Genomic DNA, 20091 nt, shown 5'->3' on the forward strand with positions numbered 1-20091 from the left:
GCTGGAGCTTTTTAATACAAGATGTTGGCAGATTGACTGGGTCAATTAAAGAAAGTGACCCAGCATTTTGCTAAGAGAATCAATCACTTATTTATATTGCCCTTAGTTAGGACACCATAAAACTGGTGACAGATTCCCTTTAACTTCAAAGAGGCTATGGAAGCACCAGAAATTCAGCCAAGATCCAACCACGAACAATCCACAGGCACAGAAGCTATAAACTGCACAGCATAGTGGGAGAAGCAACTATAAATAAGGAAGGTTAAATGACCACATAAGCAACACCTGGAGGCAAGGGGTGTGGCCATTACCAGAAAAAACACATACACCTATTGATACACAAGGAAAACCTGTCAGATCAAACCACGTGTTGCCAGTCTCACAGATCTCCTGAGCTCATTATCTTTCCTTCAGGCCATCTGTTAGCCTATTATATACATTAAAACTATAGATATATCCGTGGTCCTCCGGGGGAACTATTCTAAGAGGAAATAGTGTGAGCTTTACTAACTCTTTCAGACCCATACCATACATTTGATGGGCCCCTAAAGAGCGGCACAGAAGACTAGAACCTATTGAATTAATGGGTCCAATTTTTATACATTATTGTGTATTAAATTGAGTCCATTCATTTAATACAAGTGCAAATGTGAGGGTTTCATGCATTGACTCTTGGGTGGACAATAGCAACTGACAGGTGAGAATGTGGTCCTCTATTAAACTTAAATTAGCCTGGGCCTAAGTGCTTGGCAGACTTTGCAATGGGTATTAATTAACGCACAAAGCAACTACTGGAGGCCACGATTTCCAAGATACTAATCTCATGTGAACTTTAGCTCCCGTGAGCTAAAAAGGGGAAGCTTGCTGATGTTATAGGATGTCCACCCTCAGCTCACAGAGCATGATTTTACCAGAGCTTGGAATGCTTCCATCAAATTAATACTCACAATATTAATCGCTTCAGACTTACAATAGGTGGCTAGCTTCATGTTGGCAACTGAAATTGTGAGTACAGAGGACAGTCTATGTGATGTATAATATGTAGGTTGCAGCTGATTGCACTTTAAACCAAAGGTTAAGTTCTTAAAGGGTTTCTGTCACCAGAATGAACCCTATTAAACTAGCTGACATTAGAGATGTGCTAATCTCAGCTGAACCTAACTAGCCTATTCCTACTTTTATCTATGCCGTTAATCCAGAAATCTAAGTTTATAATATGCTAATTAGCCTCTAGGTGCAGGGGGGGGGGGCGTTGCCCCTGCTCCTAAAGGCTCCGTTCTCCCACCTCTGGCCACGTGGCCACGCCCAGCTACACTAGATTGACAGGGCCAGGCAGCGTTGGTCTCCTACTGCCCGCCCCGTCTGCTGTGTAAATCTCGCGCCTGTGCCGTCCCATTTAGTATTCGGCACAGGCACAGTGAGTGAAGGGCTCTCGTTGTCTTCCTCACTGCGCCTGAACCGAATACTGAACGGCGCAATATTTCCCCAGCGCACAGGGCCGGCAGTTGGAGGTGAAGGCTGCCTGTCCATGTCAATGTAGTGTAGCAGGGCGTGGCCAAAGGTGGAAGAACAGGCAACGCCCCCCCTGCACCTAGAGGCTAATTAGCATATTATAAAAGTTATAATTCTGGAGTAACGGGGCATAGATAAAAGTAGGAATAGGCTAGTTAGGTTCAGCTGAGATTAGCACATTGCTAATGTCAACTAGTTTAATAGGGTTCATTCTGGTGACAGAAACCCTTTAAAAAACATGCCATGAGAAGACTGGTTTTACATGGGATGATACTTTTAATGTCTATCTTATTCTGGCATGCTGTCCATGTACCTTACTTCTGACAGCATGAAACAAGGTCTCTTCATTCTCAGGATCAGTGGGAGTCTCAGCCATTGGTGGTCTGGGATCAATCACTTCACTCTTACAGTAGGTGGCCAGCTTCATGTTAGTAACTGAAATTGTGAGTGCAGAGGACAGTCAATATAATGTATAATGCATAGGTTGCAGAGGTGTTTAATCAGTTAATTGATTGCACTTTAAACCAAAGGTTAGGTTCTTCTTTTAAAAAAAATGCCATGAGAAGAATTGTTTAATTATACTTTTTAACATGTATTTTGATTATGGCCTGCTATACCTGCTATACCTCACTTCCAAAAGCATGAAACCAGGTCTATTCATTATCAGGATCAGTGAGAGTCTCAGCCATTGGTGAGCTGAGAGTTTCTAGGACACTAGGTATTTAAGGTCATGGGCCTCTTACCAGCTGTGACATAAAGATTTAGTTAATTAAATGCACTTGAGAAGTACTTGTCTTCTTTATTTGCTTGCCCTGAAGTAAGTTTTATCAATCATGTAATTTACAAAGGGGTTGTCTGCAATGTAGCGAGTGAGAGGAGTACCTAGCCATATTTAGTTAGAGTAGTTAATGGTTTTGTGGTAACAGCCTTAAAGTCTTGGATAATGTCTGCAAATCTGGTGACCTAGGGAAGTAAAGGAGTTGAATGTCTTTCTCTCTTTTGGTCTAAAGGAGAGATGTGACTACTACCAGGGTCACTGGTGGTCTAGGGTAGAGGAGGGGCTTATCACCAACATCCTTGGTAGTGTAAGGAAGAGAATGGGTTGATGACTCTATCCATGATAGTCTAGGGCATTGGGATAGTTAATGTCATCATCCTTGATAGTTTAGACCAGATAAAGGCTAATATTTGCATCCCTGAAGGTCTAGGGCAGTTAAGGTGTTAAAATAAGCACCCCCTGTGATCTAGGGCATAGATAAAGTAAATGTCAGTATCTTTAGTGATCTAGGGCAGAGAACGTGTCAATACCAAAATCTATGGTGGTGTAGGTCAAATAAGGAGTTAATGTCAATATAACTGATATCCTAGAACAGAGAAAGGGTTAGTGTGAAAATTCCTGGTGGTCTAGGGCAAAGAAAGGTTTACTGTCAAAAACCTTGCTGGTCTGGTGCAGTCAAGGTATTAATACCTGGTGTCTAATGGGTACTCACCACTTCAAGCTCTAGTATTGTCTTGGATTTAGCTGAGCATTGATAGTCTCCTGTGCTCTTGACCTGATAGAGATAAGTGCAGGGAGGTGGTAGAGCCAACTGTAATACAGCCATACAGTTATATTATCAGGCAGATTTTTTTTCTTGCACTTGATCTAAGTGCTAATTTCACAGAGATGGGGAGTTTCTACATGTTGTGGCCAAATACTCAGTCCATCCCTGCTCCCAGCTGTATAACTCCTGCAAATCCCAAGGATGATGAGATCATGGAGTTATACTTTCTGGTCTTGAGGAGGTGATCAAGAATTACAAGTTACTCTCCACTGAAATGAATAGGTGTTATGAAAACCTCCATAGTGTGAGTGGAGCTCAAGTGATCTCTGTAAATCCATGATCTGCTGGAACAATTGCTGGTCATAAGAATAAGGTGATGAGCAAAATCTGAACAGATAACTACTTTCTATTATTCCACCAAAAATGCAAGAAAAAAAAGCCCTCTGTACAGAGCATGTTCCAAATGTATGCACTTTGGGCATTTTTTATGTCTCTCTCCTTTTTGAAAAATGTCTAGTGAAAAGTGTATGCTTCAGAAGGGTCATAAAATGCATCAGATTTATTTTAAAAAAAATCACTTTGGTGCATTACAGCCATGTAATGACTATGTAATGAAGTATGCTTAACATGGCTAGTGAGTTGTGCCAAATTTATCATGGCCAACTTGCAGCATTGCGATCATGTCAACTGATTTATATATCACAACATTGATAAATGCCACCAAGTCTTATATTTAACATATACACTGTAGAACTTAATAATGCAAGCACTCTAGAGTCATGGCTTCCGTTCATAACAAAGCCATGGTAGCTACATAAGATTAATCTGTTTTTGAAACAAGCCCAATAAATTCTAACAAAAGTCATTGACTTATACTGTGGTCTAACAGGTTCCTATCAAGGTTCCAGTATTTATGACAGCTAGAAATAATGATGAAGACTTTTCAGTAGCAAAGAAATTTCCAGTCTCCAATAACTCCAGGGAGCTAAGCTGGGAATTCAATGAATTAAAACCGGCTAATAAATAGTTTGTTGGCATAATGACTTTGTCCATATCCCAATATGTCTGCCATCTGCTGTGGCCATGTGGGTGTGCAGGAAGCTTGCAGAAATATCTAAGCAATAATCTCTGTGTGTCAAACTGTGATAATGATGAATTTGAAAAGACTGAGAATGGAAAAAAAGCCTTCTAAACTGTTTCCAAAATCATGATATACCCCAGCCTCATTCATTTTCTCATTTTCTGGAACAGTGTCAGATGAGAGGAGTCTTGGTGGTACTCGACATGACTACGTTGTATCATCAGTTTCATTGTGTGTTCCATTTGTGATCCATTCACCCAAAAGGGACAACAATACTGTAGCTCTAGGTCTACAGCTTCTCATTGTTTCTTCTTTCTTATTGTCCTTTCTAAATACTATATATGCTTAGTCAATTGAACCCTATAGGGAACATCCTTCTTTTGTGTACACAAATCTTTCTGAAATCTAGGAAAGCATTGGCTGCCAGGGATCATCAATACATCCAAAGAGTTTGCTGCATTCAAAAACCTTATCGTACATTTAATGATACCTAATTTTTGGAGCCTCCTTTGTCCAGCAATGTGACCTTAAGTGAAATGCTCTAAATTGAACAATGAATGGGCACATGCAACTTTTAGATTTTTTTTTTTATAATTTTTGTATTATGCTTTATGGTGTGGTGACCACAAATGACAGTTCTGGAATTTTTTTGCAGCATGACATGATATTTTTATATTTCTGGCAAATGTGGATGTGGCAATGCCAATTCTGTTTACCTTTTTATTGTATTTCTTTTTTTATCTTTCCCGACCACCCATTGACTATATAAGTCCAGGAGGGCGGCCTTCATCTTTCGTCCTTCAACTTGTCTCCGATATTTTAAACCATCTTTGTAGAGATCACAGCTACATGACAATCATGCAGCTGCAGAGAAGTCGGGAGCTAGCTGTCAGTGACAGCCTTGCTCCCTCGAGAGAAGGCAGAGATTTTTTTTTTTTTTACTGTCCCTTCCTTCCCCATCGCTATAAATAGTACTCAATTAACTATTGTGTATAGAAATCATGAAGCTGCTTTGTCGATTCCTGCTCCTGTCCCATTGGTCATAGGATTTCCAGGGTACCGGAGTCCACACAAGTTACTGGGTCTTAGCAGACCCAAATCAGCTCTGCAATGCGGTTGTACAGCCCTATACAAACTCTCTGAGGGATGTATTCCATCTCTAACTGGGGCTACTATATCAGTCCCAGTTACAGGAGAAATCAGTAATTTAAAAAATTGTAAAGTTAAATGTCTCCCAGAATGCTTGTATGGCCTCACAGGCGGCACAAAGTGTAAAATAAAAAAAGAGTTAGAAAAGAAAGTAAATGGAAAAAAAATTATTAAAAAAATTCAACCACACGTTATACCGCAGCTTCTAGCCAAACCCACTGTGACCATATCCCAAACATCTCAAATATCAAAAAGATAAATATGGAAAGGGAACATTATAAAAAAAAAAATAATTTGTTGCGCATTTTGATAGTAACAAAAAACAAAAAATGTTCCCTTTTTAAAAAATGTTTTTCCTTTTTATAAAAAAAAACTAAAATATAAATGATAAAAAATAAAAACCCTCATATCACTGAAAAAAGGTGAAAAATTATTTACATAACCAAAGGGAAAAGAAGGTATGGCTTTCAAAGACACTTGTACTTAAAAATATAAAAATATAAAAAAAATGTGCATGGTATGGTAAATGGCCTGGCCTTCATCTGGTTAATATGAGAAACAGGAAAACAGAATTTCTTTGAATTTGTAATACTGTGTATACATATCTCTTACTATTATTAAAAACTTTATTCAACAGTTTTTAACTATTTTTTTATTCCTTTACCAGGCTTGTGAACCTGCTATAGCTTGAACTTGTTACTGCAAAACTTGTATTGACTTGAATAGCAATTTTACTAGTATCCTAGCATCCTGGCAGGGTGTAATAGATGCTGTAACATGGTAGGCATCAGGGCTTGCCATATCAACCGGTCGGCACCCCACGATTGTATTGCATTAAGGGGGGGGGGGGGGTCACCTAACTTTATCTAACCCCTCAGATGAGAACATTGTTTTTTATCACAGTATCTGTGTAGCACAGTCAACACCCACTGTGTATCAAGTGAACTTAGTTCATGACCTAATCTGCCACATGTTGAAGGCGGCCATGTAGGTTGGACTTAATGGACCTGTATAAGGTGGATTGATAAGCATTAGGAACCCTTCTGATCTATAGAACAAGGAGCTTCACCCCATGCCATTTTTCCAGCCTAACCATGCTTCTGTGGGCCTGTTTAGGGAAAAATAATTCAAAGGACCACCATGATTTATTTATACTGCAGCCCCTATAACCTAGTCATCCTATTGATATGCAATAATATGCTATGGTGAAAAAATACCTGTAATTGTATGAGAGAATAACACTTGATTGGATTGTACTTGGGTTCTATCGCTCCCTATTCTTTGGATATTGAAGTCATGGTACTGTGTATTTTACAGCAGATACTTCCTATCAGGGGCATAGCTAAAGGCTCATGGGCCCTGGTGCAAGAGTTCAGCTTGCCCCCCACCCCTTCCCTCAGTGCTTTGTGGCCAGGGGCAGGGAAGCACATAGCCTTCATGGTGCCTGAGGCATAAATTGAACGACAACCCCTCTCCCCAATGCCAAATACTTGACCTAACCCCTTCCCTTCAGCCAGAAGTGCAACTGGACCATCATGCACTTTCTATAATGCTGGTGTCTTCTTATGAGGCTAAAAGGTCTTTGGGCCCCCTCTCAGCCTACTGGACCCAGTACTTCTGCACCCCTTATATGCCCCTGCTTCCCATGACCGCTTCTGTACATGTATTGCCATTATTTATTTCCTGAAATAGCTGTCATTGATATCAGTAGTCAGGGGGCTACTAGGCAACCTGCAATATGCTGTGGATGGACTGCATAGAATTTCAGATATGTATATAACAAAATATGCCATGCGGTTGTTTCGGTGTAGTTAGATCTTACTAACAAATATATATGAACTATTATTATCTGAATTTGATGCTACTCCATATTCTATTTTTACTCTACAGGGGGCTTATTCCCAAACCAGCAATCACAGGAACATGCCGCCTTTCGTTTTGCGCTATCTCAGTTGGTGGAACCCCCCAAGTTGTTGCCACAAATTGATATTGTGAACATCAGTGACAGTTTTGAAATGACCTACACCTGTAAGTACTGCAAGAAATTGTTCTAAGCTGATTTGCATCTTATACTGTTCAGTGCAATTTATTCATTGGCCATGTATTAGCAGTTCTGTGGAGTAGAGTACAAGAGGTACAAATCCTTTTAGCTGTTTTCCGTAGCAGAACTCAAGACGCTTATCTTAATTAAAAAGTATTTACTAAAAGTCTCTTGGCTGAAAAGATAATGGAAAAGCAGCAGAAAAAAAATGTTCTGTGTTTATCCACAGGAAAAGGCTAATTAATGTTAAAGGTAGGAGAAACGACATAGTGAAGACTTTTAAGCTGTTACAATTCCCAGATTAATTTAAATGTGATATTATTCTTATTGTCAGTTGCAGCTAGGCATCATTCTCCTATAGGTTTAAAGGGCATTTATACATTTGCATCTAAAATTAATAATTAAGTAATACTGAAAATAATCTTGATGAAAAATCTCCTTCCAATATGTGCCTACAGCTCCACTGCAGACCTCTTCTCTCTCCAAACAAACCCTGTGTAGTTTGATCTTTAATTACTGTAGAAAAGTCCAGAGCATTCGTTCTTGTATATCAAAGTAAATACATGTTTTTTGATTATGAATACAAATAATCAATTAAAATGTTTTTTTTTCAATTATTTCCTTCCAGCTTAGTGAGATATAATATCCAGACTAGGTGACAACGTTTCGATCAGCGTGACCTTTTTCAAGTTGTATCTGTGTAAAGAATATAGTAGTTACAAATGGAGTAAAAGATAATCGGTTTATACAGAGGCAACAATTAAAAAGTATATGGAGATAATATAGAGATGAAGGGATAGGCTCAGGGTGATAGGGTACACTGAGGCTGTAACAGATCGGTCAAGGTGGGAAGAAACAGACTCAAATGGGACAAAAAATGGAGATGAATGAAAGGAAAAGATGGTATAACTAATGGGCGGATAAGTCAGAGATAAGGCGGTAAGATAGAGGCATAAAACATACTAAAGCACCAGTAATGTGGCATACAGACCTATATTGTAATGTATGAAGAGGTATATCTAAAAGGATATATGGGAAAACATCTGGTTAAAATGTGTAGTCAAAATGTGGGAGCCAAAAGTCAAATACAGAAACACAAGGTGTGAGTAGAACAATCTAGACAAACCGCCTTATCTCTGACTTTTACGTCCATTAGTTATATCTTTTCCTTCCATACTTACCCATTCATTCATCTCCATTTTCTGTCCCATTTGATTCTATTTTTCTCACCTTGAGCGATTTCTTACAGACTATCACAGTGACTCCTTGACTTCTACTTTCACTTACACAAAGGTGTATAGAAGGACAGTTACCTGACCACCCCCAGGTTATTCATTATGGTGGTGTCCCAGTGGCTGCCATAAACTGTGCAGCCATTAACAGCTAGCACCCATTCTTCATCTCAAATTCAGTAGTCATGTGTGCAAGAATGGCAGTGTCTCTACTGAGACCGGAATTTAACTGGTTTCAATCCAATCTGTTGGATCCCTGTTTCCCCAGTTGGGAGGACAAATTAGGTAACCATTGTTACCATCTACACCTTTATAGAAATCAAAGGATTGGCGTAACCATCAAAAACATCAGGATGTGGAGAAATATTCTAAAGTATATGACCAGCTTTGTCTCAGCTTGGCAGAAGAGAAGTCATGGCAATTTTCATCTTAGTCTCTGAGATATTAATGATATTTTTATACCGTTCCTGAGCCTAGGAACCAATATTCATGGCCGTACATATCACACATGTGTACCAATCATTCTATAATGATCTTCACGTAAGACATCGTAGGATCTCTTCTAGGCTTATGTTTTGAACCTCCATCATTTGGTGGAGAAAATTGTATTTTTTCCATATCTTAATTATTTAAAAAGCAAAAATATTTAGAATTTTTGTTATTTCTTTTGTGGCTGTTTATTGAACTGGTTTATCAGCTACAAGTGATGCAGTTATCCATAGTTGTCTTCATATGATAGCTTCCTTTCTCTTCACACCCACACATTAGTTTTATATATCTTTTTTTTCTTTTTTTTAGTTTATTTATAAACTAGAACATTACTTGTGTGCTTATGCCAAATGCCTGTGTAATCTCACAGCCTCTTTCACTGGATAATTACAGGGTGCTCCTGGGCTCACGACAGGAGTCTTTTGATTGGCTCGAAAGGCCAGTAGGAGCTGCTCGAAATGTGTGCTATTTGCAGCCTATTCTCTACCATAATAATATAGCATCCTACATGCTTTATGTATTTGAATTCATTGCTTATTGTCTGAAGTTGGCTGAAAAACAAGTTAACACTTGTTTAGAGCGCCCAAGCTACTGGTGTAGAAGGCTCTGGATGCAGAAATATACTAAATCAAAAATTCAAGCTTCAGTTTCTGACATATAATGTAAAAAATATGTTTACTTTTGGTTGTTTCTTCCCGAACACCCAATGGGAAGCTTTCAGACCCAGTATAAAGATGTAGCCGAGCTAAAATTGACTCTGATAACACATGTCACAGTGTTATCTTGTGCCATCTTGTGACAAAGGCCATTGAAATACATTGAAAGTGTTAGTTAACCTTTTTCTGCCATTTTTTACTTAACGCGTTAACCATCAAGTTTAGGTCAGCTGCATCTGTAGTTTCTATGCAAATATAGACCTGCTTTGGAAAGGTTGACATTATGGCTCCAATTTAGAACATAATCAATTTTTTGACAGATCTCAATGGAGACTGTAGACCCCAATAACTTTGGTCCATTGTGGTTCCACTGGGCCTTTAACACCAGGATATTATTTCTTGGTTGTGTGGGCTTAAAGTGTAACTGTCATTCTTGTTTTTATTTTTGTAATGTGTAGAGGCAGTGATACTGACCATTTTTGTAATATACTTTAATTACTAAGATCATACATTTCTATTAGAAAAATAGCTCTAAAGTGGCCCATTATGAGCCTTAGCAATGCTCCTCTGTCTTCTGTTTACATAACAGTGGAGATTTGCTTAACGCTAACTGTGTTATGTAAACAGAAGACAGAGAAGCATTGCTAAAGTTCAAAATGGGCCACTTTAGAGCTATTTTTCTAATAGAAATGTATGATTTTAGTAATTAAAGTATATTACAAAAATGGACAGCATCACTGCCTCTACACATTACAAAAATTAAAAAAGAATGACAGTTATACCATAAGACACTCATAAATATTCATGTTAAGTTATTTTCATATGTCTCATAGAAAGCTGTTTCAGTAACTCTGAATAAGCCATAATATGTGCCAAACTGTTTGAACTTCTCCACTAGTTAGCCAATTTGGAATGGCGTAATGGGGACATAAATCACCCAGTCTATTCATTGTGGTTACAAACATTGGGACCTCAATGACAAATCAAGCCTAACTTACGTAGTGCTGGTTCTGAGGTAATTTGACAAAATTACAGGAAAGCTATATAAAAAATGAGGCAGAGTGCAACATCACATAATACCCTTTGTGACAGAGTGTATAGAGATAACAAATTGGAGGTGCTTATTGGTGTTGTTGTGAATGATTAGCCACAACAACCACAGTATATTAGCACAGATTGGGTTTGCATTAGCAGCAAGGGTCTAACGATCCACATCACTTGGAGTAAACAGACCACCTATCCAGACAGGCAAAAGAAAAATTTAAAGTAAAAACATAAAAAACATTGCTTGTACCCACGCTAGTTCCAGTACCAATTATAAACCATTAAAGGGGTTTTCTAAACAAAAACTCAGGCAATCCCGGTAAATGTGGTAAAATTACAAAGAAATCGATACTCACCACTTTTCACTGTGCCACTTTCAGCGCTGAGCTGTAGTCTCACCCGCTGCTGATTCCATGCGGTGAAGTTCCATGCATGCAGGTCACCGCTGCAGCCAGTCACTGGCTTCAGAAATAGATAGTATGTCACTGCTAAGGCCAGTGATTGGCTGCAGTGATACAGTGTGCACAGAACATCACCACTACAGCTAGATAGACAAAGGGCAACAGAAGGACTGAAGCTCAGCACTTAAAGAAGCAAGAGAGACAAGGGGTAAGTACTGATTTATTTTATTTTAGTGCTTGTATAGAGGCTGCATGAGTTTGTATTTAACTCATACAACGATTTGAAATACTGTTGGCCTGATCCTTCACCATCAGTGTTTGATCAGTGAGTTTCAATCCTCAGGAACCTTGATGAACCGACCTAATGCGACAGAGCATGCAGTACAAAGCACAGCCACAATACCGCGTGAGGCACTGTGATCTTAGGTTCAGACCACCACCTATCAAACATGACCTACACTAGGATACCCCTTTTAAACTTTACATTGACCTGCTACATCTTCCAAACCCAGGCAATGGGCCACAACAACTCTATTCAATGTCATATAGTTACATCTGTATGCACGGCAAGAAAAATGTTCTTTTGATGGATTTTATTTCCTAGAGTCACCAGACCTTTAACGATCCCTATTAGTACTACAGCAGTGCAATGAAAAAAGGAAATAATCATTTTTCAATTATTCCTCTCCATCCTTAAATTCCCACAGAGATGTTGCTCTGATGCCTTCCATAGAAAAAGCTCATTACATTTAAAGGGTATTAAAAGACGAAAATAATGAGGTTAGATTACTTATTACTTTGCAGTGTTCAAATAAAACAAATGATCTAAGAAGAAAAAGGGGGTAGTGGGAAAGTCAGGGAAATAAGATTTGCATGCAGACAATCCAATCATGACAATGTTATAACTTAGGAGAGATAGAAAGGTTTAACCAGGGGTTTTCAGGGTCTTTAAAATGAATGAAATTAAAATGGGTTGGAATAACCTATAAATTTGAAATCTTAAAGGGGTTGTCCAGGTTCAGAGCTGAACCTGGACATACCTCCATTTTCACCCCGGCAGCCCCCCTGACATGAGCATCAGAGCAGTTCATGCTCCGATGCTCTCCTTTGCCCTGCGCTAAATTGCACAGGGCAAAGGCATTTTTCTGAGTTCCGGTGACGTAACGAGGCTCTCTATGGGGCTGACAGGCAGCCCGGTGACGTCACCGGCACTGATGGGCGGGATTTGGCTCTGCCCTAGCCAGTAAAACGGCTAGGGCAGAGCTAAAGCCCGCCCCTCAGAGCCGATGACGTCACCAAACACACTGCCGGGCGGAAGTTACCGCCCGGCAGTGTGTTATTGAAAACACAAGAGCCCGTGCCCTGCGCGATCTAGCGCAGGGCATGGGAGCGCATCGGAGCATGAGATGCTCAGGAGGGCTGCCGGGGTGAAAATAAGGGTATGTCCGGGTTCAGCTCTGAACCCGGACAACCCCTTTAATACAGATTCCTACACATAACAGTGATGACCTTCTAATGCATTCTGTGGGCACCTTTCATGGTCCTAAAGAGTTTCCATCACCATAAACTGTAAAAATAATATTCTGTTCAGTGCCTTAAATAGTGGTGCCACATAATGCAAAGTAAATGATACTGCTAAAATAATGCAAGAGGGGAAGATAGCAGGAGTGGTAGTGGCTATGATGGTGGTAGTAGAACTCACAGCCCTGGGCTGTGGACAGTGAATAGAGAGCTCACCCTTACTTTCATCAGGTCACTCCTTGTCTTTTTGGGGCTCCTGCTTGGTGGTTGTTGGGTGCCCTTGATGGTAAATATTTGGAGGGTGCAAGGCAGGAGGGAAAATGTAGGGGCTTGTGCAGGCCCATTGGTTGCAATAAATAAATTCTATCTTTATTGAATTGATGACAGATGCAGTAGTACATAGAGCAGTAATTGGTATAGTCCTAAAGTATATCACACAGCTTACTTTTCCCCAAGGGCTGTGTATGGGAAACGGCAATGCTGGTGGTAGTAGTCCCTGAGTCAATCTCTAATTACTTTGCAATATTTCCAAGATAACCACAGGTGTGCTGTTATGTACGGATGTAGTAGAGTTAAAGAGGACCTTTCACCGATGATGACACTGTGAACTAAGAATACAGACATGGAGAGCGGCGCCTGGGGATCTCACTGCACTTACTATTATCCCTGGGCGCCGCTCCGTTCTCCTGCTATGCCTTCCGGTATCTCCGGTCACAAAGTTATGGTAGGCGGAGTCTGCCCTTGTTCTTCTGTAGCGCTGGCCAATCGCATTGCAGAGAGAAAATAACCTCCCAGGGTGTGAGCTCTGCGCTGCGATTGGCCAGTGCTAGAGCAGAACAAGGGCAGACTCCGCCTACCATAACTTAGTGACTGAAATCTCTGCCTACCATAACTTAATGTTCGGAGATACCGGAGGGCATATCAGGAGAACGGAGCGGTGCCCAGGGATGATAGTAAGTGCAGTGAGATCCTCGGGCGCCCCTCTCCATGTCTGTATTCATAGTTCACAGTGTCATAATCGGTGAAAGGTCCTCTTTAACACACATGCTTTATGAGACGTGTTATCTAAACTAAATGCGTTTCAAGATAACGTGATGAGTTAGGAAATTTGAGATAAGAGTTTGTGTGTTAACTCTACTACATCTGTACTTGTTAACTCCTATAATTTACAGGCTGAGGGATTAGATAGCCAATCCATCTCAAAGTGTGCCGGAAGCAATTAAGCCTTTCCACAGCAGGAAAGTCATTAATACCATCGAGCAGATACCTTACTGTCTAAATCCAGTGCACAACCTTGGTGGTGTCTACCTGTTCTCTTTACCTCAGAGGTATTCCCTCGATTAGGCCACACTCTGGCAGCTTTTCAGTTTCAGGAGTGGCGCCTCCTGGAGTAGACTTCTCTCTGGGCCTACTTTGCAAGAGCTTTCACACACACACACACACACACACACACACACATGTCTTATCTGCTCAACTAAAACTCACCAACTAACCAGGGTGAGGACCAAGTCTATTACCCTGATAACCTAACTAGATCTTCCAGTTAGTTACCCATTTGCTGCCCATACACTTTCATTAGGTATACATAGTGTACAAAGAGACAGTAAATCAAAACATTTAACTCAGCAACATTAAATTAACCCTTTGGCAACAATAAAGCTGCTTCAGTGTTCTTCTGAGGTACTGCACATGCAGTGGCCAAATAACAACTTCATGCAAACAGTAAAAATAATACTATACATTTAATATGATGGTTACAAGAATCAGGTACCAGAGCATGTGCAAGCCCTGTTATACACTCCAAAAGTGAGCCCTGACACATGAAGAGAAGACCCTATCTCTCTGGGCCTACTTTGCAAGAGCTTTCACGCACACACACACACACACACAAACATGTTTTATCTGCTCAACTAAAACTCACCAACTAACCAGGGGGAGGACCAAGTCTATTACCCTGATAACCTAACTAGACCTTCCAGTTAGTTACCCATTCGGTGCCCATACACTGTCATTAGGTATACATAGTGTACAAAGAGACAGTAAATCAAAACATTTAACTCAGCAACATTAAATTAACCCTTTGGCAATAATAAAGCTGCTTCAATGTTCTTCAGGGGTACTGCACATGCAGTGGCCAAATAACAACTTCATGCAACCAGTAAAAATAATACTATACATTTAATATGATGGTTACAAGAATCAGGTACCAGAGGATGTGCAAGCCCTGTTATACACTCCAAAAGTGAGCCCTGACACATGAAGAGAAGACCCTATAGCTGTATATTATATTATACTATATTACTATACTCTACTCTATATCATATTATTATATTACTATATTATAGACCAATAGGAACTCTTTTCTTCTATATGGTACCTTACATAGGCACTATACTTTGCTCAAGAAGCAATACGCCTACTGGAGAATTCCTTTTTTGGAATCAGAGGTACACTGAGGTACAATATAAGTAGATTTTTATCTGTAGGTGTCATATTACAGATCCATGCAACACGAATCAGTAACATGGCGGTGTGCTTCACTCCTCAAATAGACATTAGGTATACAGTACAGACCAAAAGTTTGGACACACCTTCTCATTCAAAGAGTTTTCTTTATTTTCATGACTATGAAAATTGTAGATTCACACTGAAGGCATCAAAACTATGAATTAACACATGTGGAATTATATACACAACAAACAAGTGTGAAACAACTGAAAATATGTCATATTCTAGGTTCTTCAAAATAGCCACCTTTTGCTTGGATTACTACTTTGCACACTCTTGGCATTCTCTTGATGAGCTTCAAGAGGTAGTCCCCTGAAATGGTTTTCACTTCACAGGTGTGCCCTGTCAGGTTTAATAAGTGGGATTTCTTGCCTTATAAATGGGGTTGGGACCATCAGTTGCGTTGAGGAGAAGTCAGGTGGATACACAGCTGATAGTCCTACTGAATAGACTGTTAGAATTTGTATTATGGCAAGTAAAAAGCAGCTAAGTAAAGAAAAACGAGTGGCCATCATTACTTTAAGAAATGAAGGTCAGTCAGTCAGCCGAAAAATTGGGAAAACTTTGAAAGTAAGGGCTATTTGCCCATGAAGGAGAGTGATGGGGTGCTGCGCCAGATGACCTAGCCTCCACAGTCACCGGACCTGAACCCAATCGAGATGGTTTGGGGTGAGCTGGACCGCAGAGTGAAGGCAAAAGGGCCAACAAGTGCTAAGCATCTCTGGAAACTTCTTCAAGACTGTTGGAAGACCATTTCAGGGGACTACCTCTTGAAGCTCATCAAGAGAATGCCAAAAGTGTGCAAAGCAGTAATCCAATCAAAAGGTGGCTACTTTGAAGAACCTAGAATATGACATATTTTCAGTTGTTTCACACTTGTTTGTTATGTATATAATTCCACATGTGTTAATTCATAGTTTTGATGCCTTCATAGTCATGAAAATAAAGAAAACTCTTTGAATGAGAAGGTGTGTCCAAACTTTTGGTCTGTACTGTATATTCTTATAAAAGAAAACATTATTTCCATGTAGTGGTTCTTTAAACCAGAGCAATTCCTGAACATAGCACTGTTCTGATCTTTTTGCATACAATTATCATATTTTTCGCTTTATAAGACACACTTTTTCCCCAAAAAGTTGGGGGAATGGTTGTGTGACTTATAAAGTGAATACTAGATAGCGATTCCACTATGGAAGCGCTCACTAGTATGCAGTAGGTGCGGGGAGCAAGGAGAGAAGCGCTGCAAGCGCTTCCAGCACTCACCCTCCCTGGTCTTCCTACCTGGGTCGGCACTGTACTGCCCTGACCAGCAGGGAGAGAAGCGCTGCAAGCGCTTCTAGCACTCACCCTCCCTGGTCTTCCTACTTGGGCCGGCACTGCACTGTCCTGACCGCATACAGTCTCCGGACTTAGTGTGCACACTATGACCTGACGCTGCACGCAGCCAGGTAGTGCAGGCCGGAAAAGACAGGGGAGTACAAAGACCGGCAGATGTGGAGAGGAGCCATGGTGCAGGAGAGGCAAAAGGAATTTTAAATGTTTTTATCTGATCTGATGTCTGATGGTGTTCTAGCAAGGAACTCTGTTTAGAGGGTCTGACATTGAGGGCTGATCTGAGTCTGATGGGGGTCTAAGATTGAGGTCTGATGGGGGTCTGACATTGAAGGCTGATATAAGATCTGATGGGGTCTGACATTGAGGGCTGATCTGAGTCTGATGGGGGTCTAAGATTGAGGGCTGATGAGGTCTGACATAAAAGGCTGATATAAGATCTGATGGGGGTCTGATATTGAAGGCTGATATAAGATCTGATGGGGTCTGACATTGAGGGTTGAACTGAGGGCTGATGGGGGTCTGACATGGAGGGCTGATGGGGTTCTGATATGGAGGACGCTGCATGTTTTCAAAATGTTTTCAAAAACATGAACATACACTAGAAACTAAAATTGTTATATTCTGATACTGTCATATCTGTCCATTTTCTTAAAATACGTTAAGAATGCAGGTTTTAGTGCTAAACCATAGAAACAATTCAACCTCACTCACATTTACTTATTTGGTCAGTGTTTTACAATGATTTTTTTTTAAAAGAGGTTTTCTGGAAATAATCGCATTTTATGTAATGCCCACAGCCTGCCTCCTCAAAAAGAAGATTCATACTTGCCTGCTCCAGTTGGTACAGCCCTCCTCTTTCTCCATCTTCCAGTCCCCGCATTGTTTATGTCCAGCTGGCCATGAGCATAGTTGCATACACTGCTCCAGTGGTCACATGCTACTTGTGGTCACATCACTACTGAAGTCAGTCATTGGCTGCAGCAGTGCATGTGACTATGCCGATGGCCAGCCAGATATAAAGAGTGCAGGAACTGGAAGATGGAGACAAAGAAGGGCCTGGAGTGGTGGGGAGCAGGTAAGTATGAATCTTCTTTTTCAGGAGGCAGGCTACGGGCATTACATAAAATATAATTATTACTCGAAAGCCCTTTAAGCCAAAATCAGCAGAAAATGCATAAAATGAGAAAAAGTATTAGGGTATGTATGTTCACACAAGGCATATAGACTGTAAATGTTCTGCCTCAGCAGAATCTACACAATTTGTAGTGGCATCAAAGAGTTAAACACATCTCATTTTTATATCTTGGGTTCTTTAGGTTAAGTGGTCCTTCATTTTTAATTATTTTACATTTTTCAATGTTGGTATCCATACAGTTTGGGCCTATGTGGAATGGATATTTCGACAGTACTGTCTGGGAAGCCATATAACACTTCATCATGACATGAACAGCCTATTCTTACCTTCTGAATACATGTCAAGCTGCCAGAAACCCACAAACAGGGAACACGATTTCTGATTTCTTTTTACTACACCCACATACTGACTTTTTCATGAACATTTCCTTTATCTACATGGGAAGATGTACCGGATTGTCATACTGCCAGCAAGGGAAATCAATGACTGCCTTGGAATTCTGATCTAAACTTAAACAAAGGAAGAGAAGTTGGACGTCTTGTAACTTTCTGACAGTCACCTCACAGCTCCCACAAAGTGAAACTCAAGCATTATATTTTTTCAAAACAAGTATATGAACATTTAGACTGCGGGTGTTTTGGACATTTGTGGCCTTTGAATGGCGGGGAAAAATAAAAAAAATTATATCATGCACATAGAGTTTTTTCCCGCCTAAAATCCAGTAGTTCACCATAAATATTCCTAATAAGTAATTGAAATGTCCTCATTGAATTCAATAGAGCTGACCTGCAATACTAGACACAACTATGGGCAGGTGTGTGCTTTACATCATTTGTCCTACTGGATCTAGAAAATCCCTTCTCTAGATGAGGACTTGCTTGTGAACATCTGTTGCCAACAGCCACACATTTGTCCTGCAATGACCACTACTGGAGATGTGTGCTATTATATAGAGATCATTCAAAGTCTTTAAGGACAGGAGCTAATATTTACAAAAAAATTGGTTAATGAAGAGGTTCCAAGAAAAGGAACCCTTTCTATGATCTCCACGTTCCCAAATAGGAAATGATAAAAAAAAGCCTTTGAGATCATTGCTCATGGACATTGGTGGTCATTACTCACATGTATGTGAAATGTACCCCTTAGACACTTTAGAAGTGATTGAAATTCTTGGCCTTCAAGGCATATGGAAGAAGGTTTTGTTTTAGCATTCTTTCCCTAAATTAAATGATTTTTTTCTAACAATAAACAGGCAGACAACTGTTCTTCTCCATATCCAGGTTCATGGATAATAATATTGCTGATTGTGCACAAAGGTCACTGAAGAGAAATAAAACCCTAAATAACCACCTGTACTCAATCATTAACTATCATTAAAATTGTGGCTGTAGGGAGAGAAAGCGCTAACATATTATGGAGCCTTTAGCTATACAATCCCTAAGCAACTTTCCCTAGGGTATATGAAGCTATAAAATGGCTTTGACCTGTTTATAGCCTGGCCACTTTCCAAAAGACTTGCTTGCAAATGCTCGCTTTCATTGGTGAATCACAGTGTAGCTATGACATATTGGAAGCCGAGGCCAATTGACGGGCCAAGTAAAGACCTGACTTAGGCTACTTTTACACCAGTGTTTTTGCTGGATCCGGTAGGGTTCAGCAAAAACGCTTCCGTTACTGATAAGACAACCATCGGCATCTGTTATGAACGTATCCGGTTGTACAGTATTATCTTTAACATAGCCAAGACGTCATGAACTCCATTGAAAGTCAATAGGGGACGGATCCGTTTTCTATTGTGGCAGATTGTGCAAGAGAAAATGCATCCGTCCCCATTGACTTTCATTGGGGGTCATGCCGAATCCATCTTGCTCTGCATCGCAGGACAGAAAGCAAACCACTACATGTTGCGGTTTGCTCTCCGGTATGGGAACGCAACTAAACGGAGCGGAATGCATTTTGGAGCCCTCCGTTTTGCTCAGTTCAGTTTTGTCTCCATTGACAATGAATGGGGACAAAACAGAAGCATTTTTTCCGATATTGAGCCCCTATGACGGATCTCAATACCGGAAAATATTAACGTTAGTGTGAAAGTAGCCTAATGCTCTCTCCCAGTGGGATTGCCATATCCTAGAAATATGCGGTATTTCTTTTTCAGCAATTGACCTTTAATCTTTTCTTTTTCAGGGACTTATCATGGTTGAGCTCAATAGCATGAGGTTTCCAAAGTTTTTCCCCTTCTCGACAGCACATTTATATGAAACTATGGCTGTTTTAAATAGTGATGAGCGGCAGGGGCAATATTCGAATTTGTGATATTTTGAGAATATTTGAGTGAATATTTGCCATATATTCGCGAATTCGAGATGTCGTTATCTCCAGTAAATATTTTCTTTATTGCGGAAATCTGCAATTGAAAAATTTGCAATAAAAATTTCCATTATGA

At 40.1% G+C, this 20091-nt stretch overlaps 1 protein-coding gene across 3 annotated transcripts in view; it reads left to right on the forward strand.

The window, feature by feature from the left end:
* Positions 1-20091, forward strand: part of GRIA1 (glutamate ionotropic receptor AMPA type subunit 1) — a 294490-nt gene that overhangs the window by 10703 nt on the left and 263696 nt on the right. For all 3 annotated transcript variants that reach the window (XM_044277881.1, XM_044277880.1, XM_044277882.1), the window contains exon 2: positions 7177-7314. In XM_044277881.1, the coding sequence (XP_044133816.1) occupies positions 7177-7314 (138 nt within the window). The remainder of the gene's footprint in view (positions 1-7176; positions 7315-20091) is intronic.

This window comes from Bufo gargarizans, chromosome 2 (genome assembly GCF_014858855.1).
Source record: "Bufo gargarizans isolate SCDJY-AF-19 chromosome 2, ASM1485885v1, whole genome shotgun sequence".
Classification (NCBI taxonomy): domain Eukaryota; kingdom Metazoa; phylum Chordata; class Amphibia; order Anura; family Bufonidae; genus Bufo; species Bufo gargarizans.